At 39.1% G+C, this 20636-nt stretch overlaps 2 protein-coding genes across 8 annotated transcripts; both read left to right on the top strand.

Moving 5' to 3' along the window:
- The first annotated feature begins 2752 nt into the window (after positions 1–2752).
- On the top strand, positions 2753–7061 carry LOC122774556. Of its 2 annotated transcripts, none has more exons than XM_044033955.1 (2): positions 2753–2940; positions 5027–7061. In XM_044033955.1, exon 2 carries the CDS (start codon positions 5085–5087, stop codon positions 6597–6599), a length of 1515 nt encoding a protein of 504 aa, XP_043889890.1. In that variant the 5' UTR covers positions 2753–2940; positions 5027–5084; the 3' UTR covers positions 6600–7061. The 2 variants fall into 2 exon arrangements, with proteins under 2 accessions (XP_043889890.1, XP_043889889.1); XM_044033954.1 differs by having other exon boundaries at positions 5024–7061.
- A 1214-nt stretch (positions 7062–8275) lies between these two features.
- si:dkeyp-84f3.9 (zinc finger protein 184) lies at positions 8276–15199 on the top strand. 6 transcript variants are annotated; one of them, XM_044033926.1, is made up of 4 exons: positions 8276–8384; positions 8766–8842; positions 10308–10433; positions 10678–15199. In XM_044033926.1, the coding sequence occupies exons 1-4, from the start codon at positions 8345–8347 to the stop codon at positions 14104–14106; spliced, it is 3672 nt and encodes a 1223-aa protein (XP_043889861.1). In that variant the 5' UTR covers positions 8276–8344; the 3' UTR covers positions 14107–15199. The 6 variants fall into 6 exon arrangements, with proteins under 6 accessions (XP_043889861.1, XP_043889862.1, XP_043889863.1 ...); XM_044033927.1 differs by having other exon boundaries at positions 8280–8575; XM_044033928.1 differs by lacking the exon at positions 8766–8842 and having other exon boundaries at positions 8280–8384.
- Positions 15200–20636: the final 5437 nt, after the last annotated feature.

Genomic DNA, 20636 nt, shown 5'->3' with positions numbered 1-20636 from the left:
AAGGGTTAATTATATTATATTTTCAGCTGAAATATTTAGTTAAAATTTCAATGCATAATTTAGGTGTTTCTTTAACATGCAAACAATCTTCATAACACATAAACATAATGGCATAATCAGCAGTGTTTTTTTTTTTTGCTTATGACATGGTGTAAAACTAATAAAGTACTGAAACTTTCACTGAGAATTAAAGATCTAGATAATGTCACAATCTAGATAATAATGACTGATATGTAACTTCTTTATTGTGGTAATGAAATTTTTGCCTGTATTGTTGGCCCTATTGGTTTAACTTGATTGCTATCAGAACGTGGGCTTTACTCCTCAAACGTAGTTGCTAATTATAATTATGCTAATTATGTATCTGACACAGTCAGCGACTTACAATGGAATTGAGTACAATCAGCGAGGGGTGGAATCGAACTTGCGACCATTGCGACCATGATGTTTTTCGCACATAGGGTACCGGTCTTAACCACTGAGCCACTCCACCCATTCCAGATTAATTTGGAATGTGTGGGTATCAACTTTACTTTCAGTGTTTTTGTATAATACTGTAGTGTATAATAATTTAGTGTGCCGTGCCACAGATCTGTTGTTTCAGTTAATGAATACTTAGGAATAATAATTTAAAGGGGAATATAGTTTTATCAAGACTGACTTACCAAGCAACTGCTCCTCGGCTCTAAGCAAGTACTAATGCACATAAAATTATACAATTAGTGTTCATATATCTTGTTTGTGCTTTTTGGCAAGGATTACTGCACAGAAACTCTGGGGCCAGAAGGTTTGACAGCATGATAACTGTACACATGGCACTGACTTGGAGACCAAGGGGTTAATTGTGGCACCTCTGCAGGTTAATCTAGCTATAATTTTGTGTTTATTAAAAGTACATTTTTTATTTTAAATTAAATTTTGTAGGGAAATATGCAAGAAATGTATACATGTAAACCTTTGAGGTGAATCACCATTTGGTTTTTGCCAGGCTTTGTTTGGTGTGTCTAGTTTTAGATCTTGATTTGTAACATATGTGTTATAAATAAAATCAACAAGATTGTAAAACTGTAATTACTTAAATGTAGCACTATTTTGGTGTTTTATGGCAGTTGGTATCTGTAATGTTGCATTTCTACCTTCTTATCCTTTGCATAAGTTATCTAGCGTAAGTGTAATATGAATAAATTTTTGGTGTCCTCTCAGTGTAAACTGAGAGTTGTTAAGCCTAATTTTGTACAATGATGTCTTTAGACTGGCAGATGAGATATAATCGTAATTTCAACTGGACTAGACAAGAGTGTATATCCTCTGGCCCCAGTTAGTCATGTTCTGGAGCTTTCTGCAGTATCATACTGTACTTCATCATCAGTGTATGAGTTATGACTGTTTTCATGGATGAGACTAGACTGTAAAATTCAACATGGACAAGCTGTAAGGATGCTGTGAAATGTCTGTTTCCATGGCATCTGAAGAAACTCAACCTGCTGATGAGGGCTGTTCTGAAAGCATGTTCATGTAAGTGCCCCTTGAGTGTGCTGATTTCATGGCCAAGACTGAAGTGTCTGACTGATGGTAGCTTAGAGCAAAGACTAAAATACACCACACCACTTTAACTGTGAGTGTATAAACCCTAACAAATATCAGCTCTGCTTCCAAAACTAAATTTACCACTCATTTTCCTCTTTGCAGTTTCAGAAACTCCATACAATGTTTTATAACTGAAGTCAAAACCGTCAGAAAGTTTCTTTGTGATGAACATAGTGTGGCAATGAATGACCCCATGAAGTCACCCAACAATAACAACATAATTGTTGACCAACTGAGTGGCAGGCCACATGAAATATTCAGATTTAGTTGGGAATTGTCATTTAATAGCAATTATTGAATTTTCATGTGTTATAAATTACATTACATGTTTTTTAGCAGATGCTTTTATCCAAAGCGACTTACAAGGGAATTGAGTACTATCAGCCAGGGGTGGAATTGAACTCATGACCATGACAAAATTAAACTATCTAGTGTCATATGGCTGCTGAGGGTTATTAGTTTCCTATGGCTCCTCAAATACATTGTCCATTTATGTAAAGCTGCTGTAAGTGGCATTATTAGACAATCAGAGATCAAAAATTTCTCACACACACTGATTCTCACATGTCACAATTATTTTACCTTCATCAAGGAGGTCATGTTCATCTGTCTGTGTGTATGTGAGCAGCTTTACTCAAAGGACATATTTTGATTCAATTTTGATGTAGGTTTTGACCCAAGAAAGAACTTACTAAGTTTTGTTGATGATAAAAAGTAATCATCTGCCAGAAACTGATTTGGGTCCACATGATCATTATTATTATCATTATCAAAGTGTTTGTTTAAAAAAAAAACCGTAACATAGTAGGATGCTGTTTGCAATGCCCCTTTACAGGTGTTTCAACAGGTGAAGGATAATTGCAAAAACATATAAATTCTTTATTCAGACAGACCTGCTAATAATTTTAATTACTGTAAACGATGGTTTCAGATTTACTAACCAAAGACATACATTCGCTTTTATCACAAATAAGATTTTTATTTGCACGTCATGACAATTTAATCCGGACAAAAGCAGCTGTGAATCTTGTTTCTGGCGGACTATCAATTTTTGGCACAACACCGGATGCGTCATTTGTGCACCAGCAACCCCCAACCGCTAGGAGTCAGAGCGATGAAGAAAATCCCTGTTGCTTACCGTAGGAAGTGCGCCACTCTTAGAAGAAGACCGGTTTTTTATTTGGCCTTCTAGTTTAGTGGTGTGGCTAATCGACTGCCAACTGCCATCTTTTCGTAACTCCGGCCAGTTAGCGCGATTTTTAATTTCTCGCATAACGGCAATGGATATGCTGTTTGCTGTGTGTTAAGAGAGCACATCGGGCTATTGCAACGGCAGTACTTTGATTTACATGTGTAAGTACGCAAACCTTACTGTCTACGATCTCGTCGCTAGCGTTAGCATGGAAGGATTGTTATAAAGCAGTGCGAGCGCGCGCTCACTAAATTAACAATGTCATGAGGAATCGTCATAGTTGATTAGTCAACGCATTTTTTTACAATAATAAGTCATATAGAATTTAAATTGTACAGCCACACCACTGTTGGTTCAGAGATATTTTACAGGCGATTGGTAAATAACTACCCAGTAGAGTTCATCGACTCGCCTCATAGGTTTTTAATTGATTCAAATAATAATAACGATCCAATAACGTTATATTAATATTAAAATTAAAACTGTAAGTGATTTGTGAAGCAGTGTAGCATGTCGTTCGTTTCCTGGAAAGCTTCTCAAAGTGTGGGCCGCGGCCTACTGGTGTGTGTTAGTGGTATTGCAGGTTGGCTTCGTACAAATATTGAAAGATATTAGAATAGAATAGAATAGAATAGAATAGAATAGAATGCCTTTATTGTCATTATACAGGTTGTACAACGAGATTTACTTGACTTCACCTTGAAAGTGCATACAGCTAACAACGAAACGAAAACAAGTCTAAATTAAGTTAATGTCTCACTTATTTAATATTTTAATGATATACTGACTAGCCACTGTATTTGTTACATCCATTTCATCCATACATTAGTACCCTTTGAACTACATTTGACTTAATTCTTCGTGGTACAGATTAAACAGGTTCTAGAAACATTCCTCAAAGGTGTTGACACAATATTGACATGGTAGCATCATGCAGTTGCTGCATATTTGTCCAGTGCACATCCAGGATGCTAACCTCCACTTCCACAACATCCAGGACGAGCTCTATTGAATTGAAACTGGTGATTGTGGTGGCTGTTTGAGCACAGTGAAGTCATAATGGTGTTCAAGAAACCACTTGGAACCATCAGAAGATGAGAACACGTGGTCATGAAGTGATACTCATGTAGCCTGTGGCTTTTAAATCATGCTCAATTTGTTCCAAGGGCCCCAAAGGGTGCCAAGGAAATGTACCAAGTTGGTTTTACCCCAAGGAGCTGTCGCATACTGAACATTTTCTCCAATCGTTCTCTGTTAACCATAAACATTTTTGAGGTTTAAAATCCTAGTGGATCAACAGTTTTTGAAAAAAAGTCACGCCAGCCCACCTGGTACCAGAACTGTATAACATTCAAAGCCATTGAAATCACATTTTTTTACCATTTGGATGCTTATGTTGAATTTAAGTGGGTTGTCTTTCCAATGTCTATATGTAGAGTTGCTGCCATGAGAGTGGTTAATTTAGAGCCAATATCCTATATGCAGATATATCGGAGTGCTTGGGCTGATATGCGATACCTATACATACATATATATGTGTATATGTATGTGTGTGTGTGTGTGTCTGTGTCTGTGTGTGTATGTCTATATATGTGTATGTCTATATATGTGTGTGTATATATATATATATATATATATATATATATACTTCTCTGTATAACTACAGAGGTCTTTTTTTTTAGTGAAATTTACATAATATTTTGCCTACTCATATCAAAGAACATGTCAATATAATTTACTCCATTGAGCAAAATAAACAAATGTCAAATGTGGGGAAGAAAAAAAGTTATAGAGGGCACCAGCATATTAGTCAAATAAGCCTATATGGTCTGCTGTTCTTGTCATTAGTCATATCAGCAGATCTTGCTGTGTTATATCTGATAATACATTTCAAAGCCAATATATACCGTGCTGATAATATTGTGCATCCCTAGTATGTGGTGTTCTGTTGTGGCCAAAATGGTAATCACAATAATTTTGGTTAATATTAAATTAATTATTTATTTGTAAATGGAACAAAAATGTTTGTTTCCTTCAAAGTGTGTATTCCTGATGATTAAATCTGGGTACGGGCCTCGGAAGTTTTGCTACATCAAACCACAGAAGTTTGGGAATGTCTGGTTTAGCCGTTAGCATAACTAGGTCAACAGAGCCGTGTCATTACATTCACAATTGTGGAACATACGTTATGTAACATTTGTCAATTTATTTTCAGTAGTTTGAATTTATTATTTCTTGTCTCAGCAGGAACGGTGCATCAGAGGGCCCAGCATCAGCTGTGAACACACGCAAGCTCAGCCTGAATATGGAGGGAGGACAGCGAAAACTGCAAAATGTTATGGAGGATGGATTAAGCAAAGATCTGATAAATGCAGGTCGGTTTTGCTTCAACTGTGAGCAAATATTTTCAGATCGGAAATGCCTGGAGGAACATTTGTGTACTGCTGCACATTACATCTGCTCATGTGGAACTGAGTTTAACCTGTACGACGACATGCATGAGCACAGCACGACACATGAACCAGGGCACCAAGTGCTCGATCATGAAACAATAAGAAAACGCAGGGTTGAGAAGCGTATAGAAGAAGAGAGGCAAATGAAGAGATTACAGACAGGCGAGGTTGTCTGGAAGACACCTAAAGCAAACACCATGTCACCATCTTTGCTAGGGAAGCCTATGGTGCAAGTATCCATGTCATCAGCTCCGATGGTAAAAGTTCCAAAGCAGTCTGCACAGGTTTCACAAGTGCCTGACATTTACCCTTCTATGTTACATGCATCATTCCCCCAAAATCCTGTCACCCCTAAATTGGAGGTGAAGAATATTTTTACAGGTGTAGGTGCACCTACTGTGGATCTATGGACAATTTACCAGCCAGTTGTGTTGTTACAAACAGTGCGCCAGTTTGATAAGAACAAACCATACACTTGTGGAAAATGTGGCGAATGTTTTTTTTCAAAGACCTCACTAATCACCCACCACGGCAATCATGTCATAGATAAAGTGTCTGGCTGTGTAGGATGTGGGCTGCTGCTCTCCAGTAAGAAGGTAGTACCCCGCTTTCATCTTTGTAACGCACCCATCTCTAACAACAACAAATTCAAAGTTATTACTGCAAAACCACCAAATGCCAAGACCGTAAATGAGTCCAGTACAGATGTGAGGCAGAATCAGAGTTTTCAAGTTCCTCCAGCCACTCCACCCATCCAGTGGAACAGACTTGAATCCATTGTTCCTGGAAAAGGCCATCAGACATCTTCTGTTTCCAACCTGAAGTTAAAAAATCAGAATGTCAGAATGTACAATAGGGGAAATCAGGGGCGTCAGGTCACTTCATCACAGCAGTCGAAGGGTTGGAATCCCCATGCATTCAAGCCTTACAACAGTGTCTCCCTTCCAGCAAAGTTTCAGAGCCTTAATGCTGGCACATCAACAAATGCATATAAATGTCGAGTCTGTCATCTTCCATTTGAGTCTGCTCCTCTGCTTCAGAGGCACAAGTGTGCCAAAGCACGGGAGTTTATGGCACAGCAAGGTCGTGGTGGAAGACAGCATCAAAATCTCAAGAGGATGATGCCATTGGCAAGATCAGTTCCTGTTCAGATGAATGGTGAGAAGAAACTGGAGGTCCCATTTGCTGGTAACATGAAGAAAAACCAAGTAGTGGCTGTTGGCCTGGACAGAGGACAAGATGCTGTCCCTGTGAATAGGACAAATGTAGACAGTATGGACGATGATTGTTACATTGTTGAAAGCGACTCAGGCAAGCCGGCTGAAATGATTTATCAAGTAACCTCATCTGTTCCCATCAAAACTTGACATGACTAGAGCGTGACATCCGTGTTGCATGTAATATTTTATGTTGAAAATGGACCAAGTACAGAAAAGACTGCATTTTCAGTTTTACATTATTCACTGGTTTAGGGTCAACTCACAGGAACACAATATTCCAAACTCCATTGAAGAATTTTGATGTATGATATATAGTGACAACAATCTAAGTTTCAATTTCTCTCCTCAGTACAGTAAGCGGTTCTGTATGTTCTATACTTAGAGACAAGAGTCTAAAATTGCTATCCCTGCTGTGGTAATCAAATGTACAGTTTTGGGGTAAAAAGATAAATTTAAGTTTTGCTTTTAAAATACAGTATGTTGTAGTATATAATCAGCAATTGTGTTGTGAGGCTGGGAACTGACAATAATACCTTGTGTGTCCTTCCCAATTTTGCTAAACTACAAGAATAAAATGTATGTTGTATTAAACTGTATTTTTAAACTCTCCATGTTTGTGGGCTTTTGTGTGTGGAAATGAGACAGGTGGCTTGAAGTCTCATAACGTTTTGAATCAATGTATAATGTCTGTAATCTGAGAGCCAGTCGCATATGTTATTGTGACTGAAGGCTACAAGTACTTAGCTACAACCTGTTTGTTTAGGTTTTAGCAGCTTGTTCATTTTAGTAGTTTGTATGGGTGCCTAAATGCTCATTGTGTAAATATATAGATCAACAATTTATTTTATTTGGCTTTTTCGAAGTCATTAGGCTACTGACAATTTCTTGTTTAAAGTAAAGGGTGACCGTTTTCCTCTGATTTATTCAGGTGCTATAATATGTCCGTCCAATAGAGGGGGCCGTTTTACAAACACTATCCTATGAGGTAAAATCATGATATATCAATGCATTGGAAGCATGCAGGGTTTCTTTGATTTTTTTTTTTTTGCGGCAGTGTATAGTCAGAGGCAGGGTGTGAACTGTTAGTGCCCATACAAAGACAAATCCATGCAGGAGCCATTCATGAACTAAAAATACTTGTAAATTCAGTTTTTGGTACTAGCTTCAGAGACCAAACATTAAATGCTGCAACAACCTGGACCCATAAGTCCACATAGGTGTATAATCATGTAAGTGCAAATAAAATAACAATCTTAAATCTATGTACATGAAGTAAAATATAGATATTTTCAAACATTCTCTAAGTAGAAGTTATTTAGAAACCTTTTTAGTAGAGGGGTAGGAACCTCTGCTGTGTAGTGCAACAAATCTAAGTGAATATGTCAAAATAGTTTGTTTTTAGTTAAGGGAACACCTTTACAAAGTACAATAACGAAATAAAACATGTTGACACATGTTGTGCAGACCATCCCATAAAACCTCTCCAAACAATACACCCATTCGAGGAGGCATAAGATGTGGATTAATTCAGCCTAATTTTCTTCACCAGCATAAACCAAGGGGTGTTTTCCTTGCCATTTTTTTTAAAAATATTAATTTAACAGATATGATTTAAAACCCAGCAGAGAACAGTACTTGACAAACAGAGCTTTTAAACTTAGTTAACATGTACTCAAACCGTTATTTGTCACCGCAACGAGTAAAAAAAAACACATTTAAACCAAAAATTTACACAGCACTTGCTCTGAAAAGAAGATTAAGCCAGCTTCCACAATAACAGCTCCTTTTATCAACACACGCGTGTCAAACAATGCGGAGCAGCCACGCAACGTCAGAGCATACAGTTAGCCCTGAGCTAACCAGTAGCTAACGAGTGGAGCAGCGGTCAGCGCATGGCTGCGCAGAGACCCGCCGTGACTCTCTCCCACACAGGCAAGCACTTTGTTTACTACCGTCTATGTCGTGTCCACTGTGCCGACATAGCATGACACACACTGGCGTAACTGGTTTTGTAGGAGGACATGCGCTGACAGTGTAGTTAACGGTTGTGTTCGTGTGGCCTGTGATGTTAAACCGCAGCTAACAGTGTGGCCTACCGAGGGAAAACGCCTACATTGTTGTTGGTAGGTGTTAATGATAGATGGTCACACACGCTAGTGTGTCTGTTGTGTCTGGAGTGTGAGTGTTGTGTCCACAGTCTAAAGCAGTTTGGTCAGAGGCACGCTGATAATCTTAATTAATATGTATCCAGCTCCACTAATCACTGTAGCTTTGCATGATACATGCTTGTACATTGACTGATCACTTTAATAGGTACACAGTGGCAGCACACAGAATCAAGTGGCACTTCTGCTGCCGAAGACCATCTTCTTCAAGATGTCGTTCTGGTTGTAAGTGTTTTATTTAATTACTGTTGCCTTTTCAACATTTTTCTCTGGCCTCTGCTATCAACAAGGCATTTTTGCACTCACTGGTTGCATTTTGTTCTTTGTTCGGGGGAAAATCACAGAAGTTTTTGAAATATTTCAGACCATCCAGTCAACAACAAATGTCACTTTAAAATCGCCTTTTCTTCCCCATTCTGGTCCTCGATTTTCACTAAAATAGGTAATCTTGACCATGTTTACATCCCTAAATGTATTGAATTTCTGCCAAGTGATTGGCAGTTAAGATGTTTGTTTCAGCAAGCAGTTGAACACATGTACATAATAAAGTGGCTTGCATGACTGCTTTTCAATGCAAATAGTTAACAGTTTGAACATTTTGAAATTCTGAAATAGTTCATGGTCAGGGACAATAGATCAGTTCACAGTGACAAAGAGGAGCAGTAATGATGTCTCTCACTGTCAAAATTAAATCCTATACTGATATGTTTAACTTAATACCTGCATTGAATCTTGACTCATGAATCTTCAAGGAAATTAAAAGAATCTGCATCAAAATATCTAGAAGTTGCTCTTTCTAAATTTAACTTAAGAACTATGTGTTTGTGTTTTTATAATGCTGGACTGAATACCATGACTACTGTGCTATAACATTATCACTGTACTGATTTAAATTTCTGTCCATGGAAGCACATTTTATTTTATTACCAGCACAATGTATACATGTGACAAAATATCTTCAGAGAAAAGTCAGATAAATTATTAGAATTAGCCCATAGGGCTAAAGATGAACATACATTCATACAACAGATTAAGTATTTTAAGTTGCACTATGGGAACTTTTTAATGAGTTGTAAAAAATCAGTGAGGTGATTTGTGATTGTGCCAGGTGAGCTGGTATAGAATGAGAATGACCTAGAAGTACAGTATTTACATGCTGCTCCAGCTTTCTGTTTTGCATTGCAAAAGGAGTGGTGTGTCAGGTCTTTGTGAACAGAAATTAAGAAAAATTTGTATGCCATGTCCTTCATCTGAAAATATCTCAGTCAGTCAATACTATGAGACCTGATTGAAGGAGCGTTTGTTTGTATATAGCAGTAAAGCTCTACAAAACCTCTGAAATGTTTCATGGTCAAAGAAGTGATGGCTTCTTTGTTTTTCATAGTCCATCCTGTTCGCAGCCATCTTGCTGTTGCCTCCCTCTGTCTTGATATAAAATGAATCGCCTCAGAATGTCGCTGGCTGTGACGAGATCTAAACACTGCTGTACTAAGAAACACAGGCTGTGTGAAGCTGACGGTCTAAATCAGCATTGTGCAAACTTAACAATGGTCTGAATTGAATGAGTGATTATAATTGTCTTCACAGGAATTTCTGTATATTTTAGTGCAGACATTGTAACACGATAGTGTTATGCTGTAGCAATATATGTCACTGAGTTACAATGTGCTTGTCGCTGTTTAATCCACAGAGGTTTGACATGGGGAGTAAAATGTCCTTCAGCAGAGGAAGCAGTGACCCAAACACAGCCTCTGAAGTAACCTCTGTGACACCTCATCCTCGCAGTACCATTCTTGCTTCTACGGACTACAAGCAGGTAGTTGGTGAGAAAATAAATAAATTGTCCATTTAAAGCTTTTAATAATTGTCAGTGTGTTTACTGTAGGTCATATGGAATTAAGAGCTTTTACATACATTTAGATATGGTTTTATTTGTATAAAGTTTTGGTGAATGGTGTGTGCTCTCAATTGCAAGGCAAATGCTTTTGTGTGTTTTGTAATTTGTTGTTGTGGGATTTGTGACTGAAAAAGCATTTGTGACTGCTTTTTCTTCCTTATAGATACCTGAAGATGAGAGATGCACTGAGCCTCACTTGGATTCCAGACGGGGAGAGGAAATGAAAGCTTCAGAACTGACTGAAACTGTTGCTGAGGCCAACTCATCATGGAACATGGAGTCTGACAACCATTGCCATGTTGACTCAGAAACAGGCAATGGAACAAATAATCAGGATACGCACGTATCATCACAGGTAGAGGTGGAAGCGAAGCCTCAGGTGACACCTGTGATTGTGTGCAACTCGACAACAGACATTCATAGACAGACTATGGAGGCCCACAAAAAATGTGGGCGCCACCATAAAGTGAAATTGTGGTTGAGTGAAAACAAAATAGATCTGTATACTGGAGCTGATGCAGTTCAGCACAAGGACATCAGCACAACTCTACCTTTGCCAGCATGCTTAGAAGACCATGGCAGTAGTGATGTGCCTGACACTGTTGAAGGTCCATTAAGCAACAGTTCTGATCCTCACTCTGTGCCTGATGAAAATTTAAAAGATGTGTCTGTGCTGCCAAAAAAAAGAAGCACAAGGCAGAGGAAATCAGAAGTTGAAACTTTGAAAAGCACCTTTTCTTATGTAGATGCTGATGCTAGTTTACCTGCTGTCTCTGCTCATGTCGGTGATATTAGTGTTCCTGCTCGGAGGCTGAGGAGTAGAGGGGAGCAGCGACCTTTGATACAAGCTGAAAACGGTGAATTGGATGATAAGAAAACTAAACCGACTCCCCCCAGACTTACCAATCAGTCCATTATACAAGATGTTAAAAGAAGAAGGCGTAAACCGGCTGATCAGCAAGTTCCAGCTAAAGTGTCCAAACTGGATGATTTCCAGGAAACTTCATCAGTGTTGAACAATGATGCAGGCTGTGAGGAGGGAGCAGAGGCAGATAAACAGGAACTAAATACTGACAAACAAGTGGATGATGGAGATGAAAAGGGTGTTGAGTGTTCCTCACAATCAAGAATGGTGCAAGAGCATCAGGCAGACCTGAATGAAGTCGCATTACCACAAATAAAACGGTATTCTCCAGCAGCAGCAGCAGCTACACCTGACGTTTTTCCATCAGAGGATTTAAGCAGTCTGAACATGGCAAGTCCTACTCAAAATGATGAACTTAAAATATCAGAGTCAAAATCAACAGGTACTCTTGACTCGCTAGAAAATGCAAACATGCAGAATACAGAGCCCTTCAGCTCAGCTGATATAACGTCCTCTGAAGAAACACCTAAATCTGACAGGAGCCTTCCTGCTGTGAAAAGTGAGACTATAGAGGTTGAGCTGGATCAATTCAATCCTGTGTCTGAGGCAAGCAGACCTAAATCTTTAGAAACATGTGCCACTACCACTGTTAAATCTGAGGGTCTGAACAGTCAACAAATCACATTCAGGCGTAAACGAGGTGGAAAGAGAAGGAGGAGAATAAGTAATGTGTTGTTACAGAGTCAGCAACTTGAAGAGGACCATAAAGACAGCACTGACGCTGAACTCCAAGAAGCCAAGTCAGATGCCGACACAGATGCTACCTACACTAAAATGAGAAGTAAAACGCTAATGAAGTGTGAATACTGTGGTCGCCCATTTAAATTTATGTCTCAGTTCATCATTCATCAAAGGATTCATACTGGAGAGAGGCCATACAAATGTCCACAGTGTGGCAAAGGTTTCAGCAAAAATTCTAATTTAAATCTGCATCTCAAGACGCACAGTAAGAGCAACATCTATCAAAAATGCCCGTTTTGCAAGATAAAATTCTCTTGCACGGAGTATGAGTCTCATATGAAGATGCATGCACAAGAGCTGGCGCAGCACGCAGTGAACAACAAATCTGAGAAGGAGAGCCGAGGGAACAACGATGAAAACAGCCTGGGAGCTCACACATCTGTGCCTCCAGTAAAGAGACAGAGAAAAGAGTGCCAGTACTGTGGTAAAACATTCCCATTTCAGTCTGCCCTTATACGACATGTGCGTGTCCACACAGGAGAGAAACCTTATAAATGTGATATATGTGGCAAAGCTTTCGGTCAGGCCTACTTCCTCCGTGTTCATGAGCTGACGCACTGGTCTGTGAAGCGTTACAACTGCACACGTTGCGAAAAGTCTTTCACTCATTATAGCAATGCAAAAAATCACACCTGTAGGCCAATGGGAGGCTACGACAACCTCCAGCCTGACGGCAGTGAAAAGCCTTCACTGACGTACACGTGCCACATTTGCAAGAATGTTTTTGGCCATTTACAGGAGTTCAACAGTCACATGAAAGCCCACACTGGCACAAAACTTTACCGCTGTTTGTACTGTGACAAGCTGTTTGCCGTGCTGTCTGAGTTTAACAGCCATCACGACCAGTGCAAAGATTACTTGTCCAGAGCTGGAAACCTGTCCGGCTCTGCCATAAAGGAGGAAGAGAGAATGTCGTTAATTCAGTACACAGTGCCTGCTCTAAGGTGTTCATCAGGACACAGTTTACCTTCACCTCTACCTGCTGCCAACCATGAAACACAGAAAAAACTGTTGCAGCCTGTCCGCAAGAAACGCACCACTAAGAAACCGTTCCAGACGACAGTCATACCGACTAATTGTGTCTCACACTTTGTGTCAAAGTTAAACAAACTGGACAACAGGTCCGACCCCAGGAAATATCTCTGTCCGCGTTGTGGGCGACTGTTCAGACACATGGGCAGACTCCGAGCCCACATGCTCACTCACACCTCGGGTCAGAGTTTCACTTGTGCCTGTTGTGGTAAGACCCTAGAGAACTGGAAAAAGCTCTGGCATCACCAGAGAATCCATCGACAGAGACGTGGCCGCTTCACTTGTCCTCAGTGTGGACAAGGTTTCCGATTTGTAGAGCGCTACAAAAAACACATGAGCGAGCATCCGGAGTTCCAGTGGGTTGAGGTCAGGCCTAAGAAAGTGTCTCTTCCGTATCAGTGTGAGCAGTGCAGGAGCAGCTTTAAGACTCTGGACTTACTGTTCAGTCACCAGCTCTGCCATTCGACATCGCAAGACACACACAGGGACATTGATTTATGTCTCGATGATCATAGTACACAGACGAACCAGAAAACATTTGTGCCATCCACTAACAACCATATAGTTACCTTACTTCCTGAACCTGAGGACCACAGCCTTCCTCCTCATCCTAGTGAGTCTTCTCCAGTGTCCATGATTTCTTTTGGCCAAAATCAGGATGTTGATTTGGGTAAAACATACCTGTGTGAAAGCAGCCAGCCGTTAATCCAATATAGAGGTACCAGCCACACGATAGAAGTTGAAAATGCACTTGGAAAACCCATTACACCTCTGAGGACTGTAAAACAATGCACAGCTGCAGATGGCATCGAGTGTGCCATGTGTGGTAATGTGTATTCTGCAATTTCCGACCTTTATCACCATTATTTGCAGCATGCTAGAGGCCAGGTGTAATAACGTAAATGGACGTTTGGTTTTCTGTCTGTGTGTCACCTTAACAGTGTTTAACACAGCGGTGCTGTAGTCTTGGAGTGGATCATATGAACAACGTTGCCAGTCGCACACCTGGAAAATATTTAAAAGAAAAGAAAGTGTGAAGATGTCCACTGAATGTCCAAAGAGTGATGAGACTTTCTGTGATGTTAATCAGGCAGTGAATTTTGAGCTTTGGTTTCGATATAACTACATTTCTTTTGATCAAATGTGAGGAGAGAAAAAAAAAATCCTAAATGTGTTTTTGGAAGGGGCGCTGAAATCCAGTATGAGATGCAGCAAATACACTCATGGTCAAATTATTAGGTACACAAGACACCACTGTAGTCCATCTGCCTCAAGGTTTGACACATGTGTTTAAAGATGGTGCTTTTCGTACCTTGGTTGTATGGTATGATTATTATTTGAGTTACTGTTGCCTTTCTATTGTTTCAAACCATTCCAGCCTCTGGCATCAACAAGGCATTCTTACCCACTCATTGGATACTTAATCTTCTTTATTCTGGATCATTGTCTATAAACCATGGAGATGGTTGTATGTGAAAATTCCAGTAGATCAGCAGTTCCTGGAAAAACTCAGAACACCCTCTCTGGCACAAAAAAAGTGCCGTGTTAAAAGTCCACCTTTCTTCTCTTTTCTGATGGCACAGTTTGAGCTTCAGCAGGTCGTCTTGACCATGCGTCATGACGACCATTAGATAACGAGTATGCCTAATAAAGTGGCCCGTGAGTGTATTTTAAACATTAAGACGACTGAGTGATGATGCATTGCCACAATCATGTAATAGGTTTTGATCGCAGGAATTACAGTTGTTAGCGATCACATTGAACATCATAAAGTCATCATTGCTGTGAAAATTCTGACAAGAACTGTTGGAAAGTTTGCTACAAGACGATCAGGAATTTGGGAATTTATATATTTAATTAGCCCATTCTTTCATTGTTTTCCTTTGGTCAAAAGAATTTGGTCAATAACTCGAATGGAACAAATTTACCTCATAATGTTTATTTCCTGTATGTGGCTGTGAATGTTATATATACATATATATATCAAATATCACTATCATGGGGCTTCCGGTCATGGCGGCATGCTGATGAGACGCGTGTAAGACTGCTCTGCTACTCAAATCCTTCAAATCCTTTCTAAAAGCAAAATTCGTATGAATCAAACGGCCCGACAACTACACCAGTACTAAAAAATAATACCGATGCCACCTAAGAAGACGAATCGTGGCCAGATACATCAATCCAGCCTGACCAACTTTGCAACGTCAACCGCTAAAGATAAACTAACTGCTAGCAACATGAATCCTACCGCGGACACTGGCGCCACCACTAGCGTTGACTGCCAGAAGCAGTCGGAGGCGGATATTACTACCAACGAGGAGTCCGGTACCACTTTGACAACTATACTAACGGCTATTAATAACATGAAGTCTGAGTTCTCATCCAAATTTGATGGTATTCTCACTGCCATCGAAAATGTGAAGAAGGACTTGACAGACTGCTCACGAAGAGTCACACAGGCAGAGGCGAGGATTTCGACAACAGAAGATGATACAACTGAGCTACAAGAGAAGGTGAAAAATCTAGAGAGGAAAAATAAAGACCTCGAAGAGAAAGTACTGGACCTGGAGACCCGGTCACGTCGCTCCAATGTAAGGCTTGTTAATTTACCTGAGGGCGCAGAAGGTGTAGACACCTGTGGCTTCCTGGAGAGCTGGATACCGGAGGCGCTGGAGCTGACTCCGCTCCGGGGGACAATCACGGTGGAAAGAGCACACAGGCTTGGACCAAAACGACAACATGGGTCTAATTCTGCATCGAGGACCCTTATAATGAAGTTCTTGAATTATAAGGATAAGGAAGCGGTGATGAGAGCGGCCAGGGCAAAACGGCAGATCCTCTACAAAAACCAGCCGGTGAGATTCTACAATGACATGACAGCGGAGACGCACAAGAAGATGAAGGAGTTTGAGGAGGCGAGGCGACAACTACGATCACTTGGGCTCCGGTACGGCATGATCCCTCCGGCTCGGCTTATTGTGACCTACAACGATCGCTCCCACATCTTCAACAACGCAGACGAAGCCGAACATTTTATTAAGAAAATCCAGTCGGATAAGGAACAGAACTGAGGTACTGAGGAGTAGAGGACCATAAGACATGCAAATTAAGTCGCTGTTGATACATTACTCTGTTATCCTGTATTTGTAGAGACAGAAGTGGAGGGCAAAGTTAAAATTGTTTAATTTGATACACTGTTCTGAGTTCCCTCCCTCACCTGTCTATCGATAAGAAACGATTTATTTAATATATATTACTTAATTCAGGAGACCACATATAGGTATGTTTTTCATTTGTTGGGTTGCTCTAAAACAATTATCTGAATGATAGTAGCAGAGCAGTTAGGTATATTCAGTTTCTCTTTTTTTTTTTTCCTCTTAAATTATTTTGACTATTATTATTATTATGCATCAGCATGGTTATACTGTTCCTCACATTGTGTGGACCAGCTTTTTGCTTTCTGGAGGTCCAATATTTGAAGGGGGTGGGGGGGCACCTGGAGGAATGACTCTCAGGTGTATGTTAATGGCCAGGGGAAAGTATTTCGTTCTTGGTTCCTTTCCCTCTGTATTTGGGCTGAAATTACTTAAAATGTTGGGGAAACTCAAAGTCATTTATCTCAATGTCTGTTGAACTAAAGGTTAAAATTACATCCTGGAATTGCAGAGGGCTACAAAAAACAAAAAAGGTCAAACAAGTTATGAACAGGATTAAAGTATTACAATCTAACATAGTATTTCTTCAAGAAACTCACTTAACACTTGGAGATGAGCTCAAAGTGAGGAGGAGGTGGAAAGGAAACATTTTGTCAGCCCCCTTCACCTCTCAGGCAAGGGGTGTCATGATCTTGGTTCATGATTCTATTCCTTTACAGATTCACAAAGTTATTAGGGACAAGGCAGGACGGTACCTGATTATTCAAGGGAAAATTCTCAGGGAACAATTAATTCTGGTAAATATTTATGCCCCAAATACAGATGAGCCAAAATTTTTCCAAGACTTATTTCTAATTATTGCTTCTTTACCTGGTGCTTGTATTATGGCGGGCGACTTCAATTGTACATTAGACCCTTGGAAAGACAAAAGTTCAGGAATGGATCGATCACATTCGGGAAGCAGGAGTGTCATTCATTATTTCATGAAAGAAATGAATTTGATCGATGTGTGGAGGGAAGACAATCCCAATGATAAAAAATACTCATGCTTTTCTAGTACACATCAGTCATATTCCCGTATAGACTTCTTCCTGATTTCAGCAATACTAAAATGTAAAATTAAGAAGGTTTCCTATGATGCAATACTCCTGTCAGACCATGCCCCAAACTCTTTAATCTACTGTGATCCCAAATTGACTTGTGATCGTCCTAAATGGAGATTTAAAACGAAATGGCTTGCGGATACAGGCTTTGTTACCTTTCTTGACGAACAGATTAAATTCTATTTTGAAACAAATACAACAGAGACCTCAGGAAGTATCAGATGGGAAGCATTTAAGGCATTTATTAGAGGACAAATAATTAATATCACTAGCTCTAAAGCTAAGGAATCGTATAAGGAGACAAAATCACTAGAAACAAAAATAAAGAAATTAGAAGAAGAATACTATCAATCAGGATCTCAAGGTACTCACCAAGAACTACTTCTACTAAGAACGCAATATAATGAAATATCTTCAACAAAAGCTTTATCAGGTCTACTACGACTTAAACAGACATTCTATGACCAAGGTGAAAAACCTGGCAGGGTGCTAGCATGGCGCATCAAGCAAATGCAGAATGAAAGGCTAATAACTTCATTGAAAAATGGTAATAATGAAACTATTGTGGACCCAATTGAAATAAATGAAACCTTCAAGAATTTTTTTGAAAATCTGTATAGCTCAGAAATAGGTTTAAATACTTTAGAACTAAATCATTTTTTGGATCATATTCATATTCCCAGAATATCAGAAGAAATTAAAGAAGAACTAGAAAAAGATATAACTTTAATGGAATTATCTGTTGCCATTGACAATATCAAAGGAGGGAAAACCCCAGGGCCAGATGGGATACCTATTGAAATTTATAAAATGTTTAAACATAGACTTATGCCACCACTATTAGAAATGTTCATGGAATCTTTTCGAAATGGAATTCTCCCAATATCCTTAAGAGGAGCTCTAATCACTTTGTTGCCAAAACCTGGCAAACCAAATAACAATTGTGAAAATTTTAGGCCAATCAGTCTTTTAAATGTGGATTTAAAAATTTTGAGTAAGATAATAGCCAGGAGACTTGAGAAAATTATTCCAAATATTATTGACAAAGATCAAAATGGCTTTGTAAAAAATAGGCAAGGCTTCTATAATGTTAGGAGAATACTAAATATATTGTTTGAAGAAAAGGGGGCAGCAGATACAGCATTACTGTCATTAGACGCGGAAAAAGCGTTTGACAGAGTGGAATGGTCCTATCTATTTGAGATCCTTACACGTTTTGGTTTTGGAGAAAATTTTAATAAGTGGATAAAACTACTTTATACAGAACCATATGCTGAAATCATAACTAATCGTAATATATCCAGATCTTTTAAAATACAAAGAGGATGTAGGCAAGGAGATCCCTTATCTCCCTTGCTGTTTATAATGTCTATAGAACCACTGGCAATAGCTATACGAATGCACCAAAACATAACAGGCATATTAGTTGGGCAACAGGAGCACCGTCTAGCTCTATTTGCGGATGACATAATAATTTTTCTGAAAAAGATGGAAAAATCCATTCCTGAATTATTAGAACTCATCAATATATTTGGAAAAGTCTCAGGATATAAATTAAACAAATCCAAATCATCAATTATGTTTCTAAACCAACTAGAAAGTAAAAACCCTCCTAATGTAGCTACTCAATTTAAAATTGTGGATTGCTTCACATACTTGGGTATCCAAATTGTCCCAAAACTTAAACATATTATAGCATGTAATTATGAACCATTAATGCAAGAAATTTCAAAATCACTGGATAGGTGGACACATATACCAATATCACTAATAGGTAAAATAAATATCCTTAAAATGAATATACTGCCTAAACTGTTGTATCTGTTTCAAAATCTTCCACTTCCTCCTCCAAGTAACCTGTTCACTCAACTAAAAAGATTGTTTATCAGATTTTTGTGGAATAATAAACGTCCCCGAACACGACTATCACTACTGTACTTACCTTTTGACAGAGGGGGACTGAAATGTCCCAACCCACTCTGGTACTATTGGGCAGCACAACTGAGAACATTGCTATTCTACTTCACAGAAAGAGATGCTCCTTTCTGGAAAGAAATGGAGGAACTCCAGCTAAGTCTGCCCCTCCCTACATACCTATATTCAGCAAGCACTAAAATCCTTAAAAAGACTACAAAAAATCCTATTGTGAAAAACATGATTGTAGTGTGGCATCAAGTTAAAAAATATCTTAAAGAAACGTCCTCTCTCTCTGTCTTCAGCCCAATATGGAGGAATGACTCCTTCCCACCAGGAAAAGCAGACGGGGGATTTAAATCTTGGGTCATGAAGGGGCTGGGGAAAATAGGAGATCTGTACAATGTGCAAAAGGTGCTGATGTCATTTGAAGAAATAGTTGATAAATTTCATATACCCCGTAATCATTTTTTCAAATATCTACAGTTAAAAAATTTCATTAGAACACAACAAAATCAAACATTAGATATCCCTGAAATGTCTGTTATAGAGAAACTAATGAATACGAATTGTTTAGGGAGGGGTCTAATTTCCAAAATGTATAAATGTCTGGTGGATGGATGTGCAGAAACATCTATGGGACGGCTGGGGGCATGGAGAGAGGATCTACAGGAAAACATCTCGGTGGTTGAGTGGGAAGAGGCATGTGCTAAAGCACAATCAAGAACTACTAACACCCGCCTAAAATTACTGCAATATAATTGGTTGATGCGATCGTATATAACTCCAGAAAAGCTAAATAAATATAATAGTGCTATTCCTGATATTTGTATCAAATGTGAGAGGGAAAAGGGGACATTTTTCCATTGTATTTGGCAATGTACAGACATACAAAAATTCTGGCAAGAAGTAAAACAATATATTCAAAATATTTTACATATTCAACTACCTTTAATCCCACAGCTGTTTATATTAGGTTTGTACCCAGAGAATTTGAAAATAAAAAAAAATAAACGATTATTTATAGATTTGAGTATATTAATTGCAAAAAGAATAATAGCTCTATCCTGGAAAAATACCAGAAGACCAGGAATCAGCAGGTGGTTTACTGAGCTATCTACCACTCTGCCCTTAGAGAAAATCACCTTCACACTAAAACAACAAGAGCATCATTTCCATCACATCTGGGACCCTTTTATTTCTTATATATCACGAATAGATTTGCCACATGTGATGGAAGAACCTGGAGACG

This window comes from Solea senegalensis, linkage group LG9, assembly GCF_019176455.1.
Source record: "Solea senegalensis isolate Sse05_10M linkage group LG9, IFAPA_SoseM_1, whole genome shotgun sequence".
NCBI lineage: Eukaryota > Metazoa > Chordata > Actinopteri > Pleuronectiformes > Soleidae > Solea > Solea senegalensis.
The sequence above is the reverse complement of the archived record's forward strand: the minus strand, read 5'-3'. Positions and strand labels throughout refer to the sequence as shown.